General features: G+C 42.1%; 1 protein-coding gene across 1 annotated transcript; it reads right to left on the reverse strand.

The window, feature by feature from the left end:
• Positions 1–305: 305 nt before the first annotated feature.
• rph3aa (rabphilin 3A homolog (mouse), a) lies at positions 306–8,259 on the reverse strand. The gene is given in 15 exon segments (XM_076094648.1): positions 306–439; positions 806–902; positions 983–1,064; positions 1,670–1,821; positions 2,472–2,525; positions 2,823–2,949; positions 3,036–3,145; positions 3,239–3,313; positions 3,903–3,982; positions 4,233–4,458; positions 4,542–4,720; positions 4,887–5,049; positions 6,572–6,655; positions 7,873–8,002; positions 8,144–8,259. Coding segments are annotated over 15 exon segments (1,809 nt in total).
• Positions 8,260–9,184: the final 925 nt, after the last annotated feature.

Consider the following 9,184-nt stretch of genomic DNA (forward strand, 5'->3'; position numbering starts at 1 on the left):
CCACTCTGTTCAATCATTACCGCACGTCAGGTACGGTTCATTTATTATATGATACAGTTTATGATATGATAACATTAAAAATGGATTAAGTTTAGTAGTCGCTGCTTATTTAAAATGAGCCCCGAGGTCAACATCCATGTTGATCACCTGAAAACTGTTGGAAATGAAGCCTGCACATTGCAATTTGGGGACAAACTACATAAAAGCAGGAGGATGATATCCGTCTACCGTCACGGGAAGACAATATTCTACAAGGGGGAGTGACAAGAGAAACAAAATACACAGAAGAGAGGAGGGGAGACGCTTTAATCCTCAAACTGGACGGTGTTGTCATTTAGCAGGACATGCCAGCGCTCTATCTTCTTGTCTTTGTTCTTGAGGCATTCGTACCAGTGCTTCAAACACTCTCCTTTAGCCTGGATGCCCAGCTGACATCCTCCTGGAGGCAGACAGGAAAGTAAGCATTCATATGTTATGGGAGTGTCATTAGTTATTGCAGGTGTTTAGTCAAAAACCAATAATACAAAGTCAATTAATGACATTTCAATGACAAGACATTTCACACAATTGTGAACCTCATGGTGGCGCAAGAAGAAAACTTAGGATCACCAAAGTTCTTAGGATTCATCCTCTGGGCACCATGAATATATGTACCAAATTGCATTGCAATCCATCAAACAGTTGTTGAGTTATTTCAGTCTGGACTGAAGCGGTGGATCGACCAACCAGAAGACATTTCCATCCCTAGAGACGACACATTGGATGAAGGGACGGACGAGGAAATGCGATGACATAACACACTTACCAATGAAATCATTGGATTTCCCCATGTCGTAGTCCCACACTGAGATGTCAAGGGTTTTCTTGGCTAACTCGCCGTGCTTTATTTCATAACCAAACTCCTGAAACACAGGAACGAAACATGAAATGTGACACTGACATCCGGGTGAGAAGAAGACGGTAAAGTAGAGAAAGAGCTGACCTCGTTAAACTCCGGATTGAGGGTCTTCTTTTTTATCTGAGTCTTGTTTTTAGCTTTCTTTCCCATATCTGGTTTCAGACATCTGCAGCACAAAAATAAAATAACGTATTTTTAGAAAAATGTTAAAAACAAACAAGTAACATTTGACACTTTTAAATTTTATATTGATAGTTTAACAATTTGGTAAACATGCTTATTAACTTGGTAATAGCCTTTTTACCAAGTTCATAGTCCACTTAGTCTGCAAAGTATCTTAGCTTTGTTCCACTGAGTTAAATCTAACTTTCTTGTGAAAACTCAAAATAAAATAATAAACTGTTAAACAGCGATAGAAATGTGCTGAAGTGTCTCTACAAACTTTCTTGCAGAGAGTTAAATGAGAAGATTGATTCCATTCTCAAGTTTGTCCGTCACATGTGAAGCTAAAGCCAAGAGATGCTTAGCTTAGCTTAGCATAAAGACTGGAAACAGGGGGAAATAGCTAGCCTGTCTCTGTCCAAAGTTTTTTTTTAAATGCCTCCAGAGCCAGGCTAGCTGTTTCCCCCTATTTCCAGTGTTTGTGCTAAGCTAAGCTAACCCTCTCCTGGCTTTAGTTAAACAGACCATCTTGCAATAAAGCGAATAAGTGCATTTCCCCAAAATTGTTTTGTTTTGTGTTAACCATAATCTGGAGGATTCAGCGCGTACATTTTGACGAACGGGTCGGAGTATCCGTTGGAGTCCATGGCGGCCAGGTGAGCGCAGCGGACGACGCCCACCATCAGACGACCCTGCTGGCTGCTGTACGTCAGCGACACCAGGATGCGACCCCTCTCCTCTGAATCCTCACCCTCCTTCAGCTGCACACACACACACACACACACACACACACACACACACACACATAAATATACACATAACATATCGCACACATGCACACAAAGTAACAGTATTTAATTTCACTGATCCGAATGCTCCTTTGCCTTCTGCACATATCTGGAGGGATTACACAGTGATTATCATAATATCTACTAATGGAGGATAATGTACGTGCTTAAGGACAAAATGGTCTACATTTATATCATTATGCAGTATGAATATAACTCCAGAACCAAGAATACATTCGTCAGTCTCTTAAATACTTTCGTACTTCCTGTCTCTAGTTCTACAGAAGATGAGCCGTTAATATTACATTTTTTCTTTCGTAAAACAACTGCTCACTGTACTTTTAATCACACAAAACAGGAGGAAACATTTGTTGGGGAAACAGTGAATATTTTAATGATATTGATGAAGAAGTTTAATGTGGATCCATCACGTCTGATCGGTGCCTCCCTACAGTATGTCCACGACACAGAGGAAGAAGACGTATCACACCGTTGTCTGTTTTGGTCTGAGAATACAATCAGACTTGTCCTTTAATCTGTTCTCCCTTTGATATAAACAAACTAAGCTGACGTCTTTGAATACAGTCAAACAATATCCAATAAAGTCCATGAGAGGGTCTTACGTCTTCCTCATAGAGAGCCATGCCACGGGCCGACCCCCCAACAGCCTTCTTCACCTGTATGGAGAATAAACCAGCATCATCATCATCATCACGAGCACTGTGATACTTACTTAGTCTCTGTACACATTAGATCAAAGAGGCAAGAACATGTGATTATTCACTTTCTTGCTTCATATCTGTACGGTAAATATTAAGCTACAGCCGGCAGCTAATTAGCTTAGCATAAAGACTGAAAGATTTGGGTTTGAATTTGTCAAGTTTTTGAAAGAACCGAGCCTTTAATTTAAATATGATGTATTTCACAGTACGTTCATGAGCAATAGGAGGTGTCAGCGTCGCTCTCAGACTCACCGGGATCACTCGCTCTAAACAAACACTGAAGTTCTTCTTCTGGTTAAACTTCAGTTTCTTCAGAGCGACTCGCGTCTCTCCGATGAATTCATTGTGTCCAAACTTGTCCTCGTCACTCACTGAGAGCCTGAAGACAGACAAGTGTGCCTCGTGAAACTCTTTCATGCAACCGGTCCAACATTGCAGCTGGAGGAAGGTTGAGGTTGTTCTTACCGGAGAGTTTTGCGTGACATTTCATCATCAGTGATGCCGTGGTAGACCAGAGTCTCGTTCCACACAGGGTTCAGAGTGGTTTTAAGAGTCTTGGTGCGAAGCTTGTTGGACTGAGAGCAGATGAATTAAAAAAAATGATTATTACAGTTTTAAAAAGAAGACGTATGGTGGCACACCTGACGTTTTAATTATGGTGATTGTACCTTACTGGCTCCCGGTAAGAGGTGCAGCTTCACATACGGGTCAGCAAGTCCGTTTGAGTCCATCGGCTTTAACCCCTGAGAGACGGCAAGACACATGATGGTGAGAGTCAGCGTGAGATGACGTGTTCAAAGCGTGGACGCGTCTCCCTAAATGTTTGCACACATTAGACGTTCTTATATATTCCACATATTTTATTGTTAGAATGCAAACGTTTCTCCAAATCTCATTTACACTTATTGGATACACTTTGTTTTGTTTTGTCTCGTCTTGTCTTTTATTGTCCCGTCTCATCTTGCCTTGTCTCGTTTTTTCTTGTCATTTCTCGTCTTCCAATGTCTTGTCCCATCTTTTTTGTCTTGTCTTATCTTGTCTTTTCTTGTCTCGTCTCTTCTTCTTTTGTCATTTCTTGTCAAGTGTTTTCTTGTCTTGTCCCATCTTCTCTTGTCTTGTCTTGTTCCATCTTTCATTGGCTCGTCTTGACATTCCCATCTTGTCCTAATGTACTTTGTCATTAGTTCTCTTATTCATTTTGTTTTTGTCTCATTTTCTCCCGTCTTGTCTTGTCCAGTCTCCTTATGTCTAGTCCAATCTAATTTTGTCTTATTCCATTTAGTTTTGTCTCATTTTGTCCCATCTCGTCTCGTCTCGTGTACATGTCTTTACCTTAGCTTTAACGACACAGCAGTGCAGAGCGTGGGTCTCCTGGTCGTACAGGAGACTGAACTCCAGAGATCCCAGAGTGGCTGCAAGAATCAATAAACGCAGGAACACGTCAAACAGACATCTGATCTGTTAGAAAAACCAATTTCCCTCTGAAGCAGATAAACATTGATTTGTTACTCTGCATCGCTCCTCTGGGAATTCCATTCACAGCTTCAGGCCCAATTTATATTATTCACAGAGATAGAAACGAGTGAAAAAGTAAACATCAGGGACCGGTAAAGACACTTCTGTAAAGCAGCTGTGTGGTTTAAGAGGAGGAGTCAGTCTCACTGGCGTCATCTGAGTCGTAGTCGTCGTCCTCCTCCTCTGTTCGACCCGGTGGGGGTCTTTGGGGGGCGGTGTTGTTGACCGGTGGATTCATTCTGGTTGCAGGAACATGTGATGAAATGGAGCTGGAGACAACAAGTTGTCTTTTTGCCTCCACAGCTGGAGGGGACACTGTCTCTTCCCCCTCCGGGCGTTTGTTTTCCACAACTGCAGCAGGAGCAAATTAAATCTGTCTGAAACATCTTTTAACACGTCGTTATTGATGGTAAATCTTTTGAACGTTGGGTTTATTCATAGACGGAGCGGCGTTACTTTACCTGAGGCGGGGACGACCTGCTGTGCGTTTGCTCGAGGTGGTTTGGAGGCTGACACGTGTCTCTCGGTCTTCATTACCACCGCTGGACAGGACGCACTCTCATTATGGCTGTCAGCTGTTGCTCTCGCTGTCTGCTCCCATTGTTCTGATCCACAGGACGGCTGCTGCTGCGTCTCTGAGGGGACGAAATAAGAATATCACTAACACCACAACACTGTTGGTGCTACAGCCACAGCAGTGAGGGAAGAAGTACTCAGATTATTTTACTGTAGTTAAAGTAGAAATACTACAGTGTAGAAATACCCTGTTACAGGTAAAAGTCCGGCATTCAAGTGAAGTACCGTATCCCTGATGATGTGTTGGGGGTTCCTGTGGTCCATCGTTGCCTCCCGGACCAGAACTGTTCTCGATGCTGGACTGTCGAGATCCGGACAGATGGAGGGGGGCAGGCAGACTCTGCTGGACTCTTCCCTTGAAGAACCAAGCTCCTGAACGCTTCTGTACCTGCAGGAACACAGTGAACACATGAATGCCTGACCTCAAGAGGACAATAAAGAAAGCAAAGACGCGGCGATGTTGTGCAGTCACATCCCCAGTTGATATTCGGCTAACTTGTCAACAATATTACACATCCAGCAGACACATAACAATTTCAGCTTTAATATGGAGTCATGTTTCTGGCCACCTGAGGAATGTAAGTCCAATATCCGTTTCAAGATATTTGTCTCTTTAGCTGCTAAATGCTCCACTATGTTCACCAGCTTGTTGCTGACTTTGTCGGTCCGCTGTTTGTTTGGAACCAGCTGGAAACGACACGGATGAGAGCAATGAGAACTAAAAGATGTGGGCTGTTAAACCAAAACAACGAGCTGAAAGAGGCTAAAATGCTCAGTAGAGCTGAAAAGACCTGCAAGAAATCTTTGTTCGTTACTACAAGACCCTCTTTCACATTACATATGGTCATTTGATTCATTTTTAACACAGAAATATTGATTAGTGCAGCTTCAAAACGGCTAAAATCAACATTTTTATGCTAACGATGTATCAAAGGAGGGTGTGAAAGACGTCTCTGGTTCTCTCTCACTGCTCTCGTAGCAGATTGACAAATGTATAGACTAGCTGGTGAACATAGTGGATCATTTATCAGCTAAAGAGACAGATATTTCCCTCAGGAGGTGGTGGACATCAAAAAGACTTAAACGCGATGATGCTTCACTGTTTTCTGCTGGCCCCAAGTGGCCCAAAAACAACCTGTTATTGAAGATGTATTTAACGTATAATGAAAGAAACAAAGCATTTGTCACATGAAAACAAATTAAATGAGCTGTTGTCTTTGACCATATCTACTTACAACGCGGTAGCTTCTAGTGGCCGATAACGGAACTGCAGCTTGAGAAGACGTCTTTCTATCTACCTTGTAAATGGAGTAATTAAAGTGGTCCGTGTTCATTTGTGTAATAATTTGTGAACATCTATAAATTCACAAACAAATATAGACTGAATAATGTGTTTGATTTCTCTGTTTATTTCTTCACTCCTTAATTCTGTGAGACGGACTTGACCACTTTGTATGTCGCAGCGTTACAGTTATTCTGTGTATGACTGACAGGAGAGAGCATTTATTTAAAGAGGCTGGGCTCCCCGAGGCAGAGACCTCAACAAAACTGCAGCGCCATCATCAGAACAGCATTGTATAACTGCATCAGGGAGGAAAACAGAAAGCAAACCTTATTCTTCATGTTTCAAATTCATCAAAATATGAAAAACTGTATATTTTTTAAGAATTAAAAAAGCGTTGAAAATAAATCATTTTGGGGATTTTGAGGTGTCAATGGAAGGTAATTTTCCGGGTCACTGGACAGTGAAATGCAATTCTGTGCTAAAATGACGAGTCTAAAAGCTAGACAGTGGCTCATATCACGAGGAAAGCCTCTGTTCTGCCGGCGGATGAACGACATAATGGCATAAATTGAACCCTTGATTTTATCAAACCCACTCTGTTCTTCATCTTTCCTCATCCTCTCACCTCTTGCTGCTCATTGCAGATTCTGCACAGCCACATAGGACTCGTCCTGCTGTTGCTATAAATCCCACATTTGCTGCACATGTGCTGCAAAGAGGCAAACGCATTCATTAGAGACCAGAGGAGGAAGTATTCAGACGATCATTAAAGAGCCCAAAGTGACACATTCACCATGTTTGTTTTGTCCAACCAACAGTCCAAACCTCAACATTAAAACTAATTATTACAATTATCAACATTATTAGAAGGAAAAGCAGCAAATCTGGAACCATGAAATGTTTTTGCATGAAAAATGACTTAAACGTTCAAAATAGTTACCAATTAGTTTGGTAATTGTTTCAGATGTACTGGTTATCAAAGCCGGGAGATTGTGTGTTCGGTAGAGTGTGTGTGTGTGTGTGTGTGTGTGTGTGTGTGTGTGTGTGTGTGTGTGTGTGTGTGTGTGTGTGTGTGTGCATCCCTTTGTCTGTCCATCTGTCCACAGCTAATCTCACAAACAATCCATCAGCATGATATTTGTTGTGCTGATGTGTGACTGTATGCTCGTCGGCCTGTCGTGGTGATTCACTATTTTATTGACCGTTTTATATCGTTATTGACTGCTGACGCCTCACTCCTCTCTAACCGGCCGGATAGAGGGGCCGACAGTGATCAACAGCTGCTTCAGTTTGGACTCTTGTTTCTATATTTGGAATTGTTCCTCTCTTGATTTAAACGCCAAGATAAAAGATAAAGAAATCGGCATGCATGTTTGCATGTATGTGCAACTATCAATTAGAAAATGGTGAAAATCTTAATTTGTAAAGTAACTACTTACTAAAGGTGTCAGAAGTGTCCTTCTGTATTGTGGTATTAGAGGAAAATACTCAAATACAAGTACCTCAAATTTGTACTTGATTAAATGTACTTAGTTACATTCCACCACTGCATAAGACACACACACACACACACACACACACACACACACACACACACAGACAGATAAATCTTTCTGCAAGATTTAGATCTCGATAGCAGGTGCAAAGAACACATACATAAAGTATATTTTACAGTTCAGATTGCATTCATCTCTCCATAGTCATTGAGAGCAACAAGAAGCAGAATGTGAGGCATGAGACCAGGAGATGCAGAGTGAATGTCAGAGAGAGTTAGCATCCGGCCCAGTGGGCGCTTATCGCCATAGGAAACCTCTCTGGATCTTCACTACGGGAAATACAGGAAGCAGAAAATCCTGAGACGTCCTCACATGCTCTGGGGACTTTTCTTTCCTCGTTGAAGCAGAGAGAATACAGATATCCAATTACTTTATTGCACTGCACACAGAGGACGGCTGTGACCCCCTGTGGTCCAAAAGACGCCCCACACAGCAGACAGTGCGACTGCCCGTCACCACACGCCGTCTTCTTGATCTTATGCAGGCGACTGGAGAGACGCCTGAGAACAACATGCAAATTAATGTAAAAACACAAACTTGGCACAAGTTTTACACACAAAAATCATCCAACTCAGCGAGCATCTGCGTTCAGTTGACTGATGTGATTATGTGGAAACAGAGACAACAGTTTTCCATCTCACTCAATCCTCTCATGCTCCGTGGCCTCCATCATGGCCGCACGAGCCAGTACACTGTTGATGATCTCCTTCTCCTCATCCGTGAGGTCCTCCCCTGGGGGGCCGCCAGACATGTTCATCGTCCACCCGATCCTGAAACCCAAAACACACGCACACACACACACGCACGCACGCACGCACACACGCACACACACACACACACACACACACACACACAGAAATAGACACACAGAGTATAAGTGGCATGAAAAGTAAAAACAGCAGCTCAGACAAAAAAAAAGGGCCACTATCTCCAAAAAGTGCATCACTAAGGAGAGCGAGACACTGAAGTCTGAGGACAGGAGCACAGCTGGAAACATTTTGGACTTAAAGCAACGCTGAGTGACTTCAAACATTGTCACAAACAATAGCTCACAAGTGGGTTACATGATGGCTGATCATAATAATGCACCGGTTTTGTCTGGCTTCCCTACTTTTTACATGAATTTCATACATTTTTAATGTTTAATGCTCTTGAGAAGTGATTTATTTAAACGTGTAAACCTACTCTGAGCAGATAAGACTGAGATATGGTATTCAGATTTTTTAATTACCTTTTTATTTCATGATTTTAAAAAGCAGTCGACATGAACAAATTTCCAAAATGTCCCTCTCTGAACCTTCAAGTTCTGCCGGTCGTTTGGAAAGCTTCCAGAAACTCACTCGTGGACGACTGACAGAGCGGAGGCCAGTGAAAATCAAATGAAGTCAGCTTGTGTTGCTGTTTTTTCCCCTCAAATGTGTCAGTTTGACATTTTTGTGGCTTCCCATGATGAGCAGGAACATGCACGAGACAATTATTGTATCAGGAACTGAGCTTGTGGCTTCACCAGATGATGCAGATGATCTGTTCTATGATCATGGCTTTATTTAGTGAACATCAAGCTCAAAATATTACACCAAAACACGGCTATTATTACACCTCTGTTTTAAGTGCATTTTACACTAGTACATCAGCTAATGACAGACTTTATTCAACCCTTAACAATAACTAATAACTAAGTG

This window comes from Anarhichas minor, unplaced genomic scaffold (assembly GCF_050575085.1).
Source record: "Anarhichas minor isolate MPS153535 unplaced genomic scaffold, ASM5057508v1 ptg000002l, whole genome shotgun sequence".
NCBI lineage: Eukaryota > Metazoa > Chordata > Actinopteri > Perciformes > Anarhichadidae > Anarhichas > Anarhichas minor.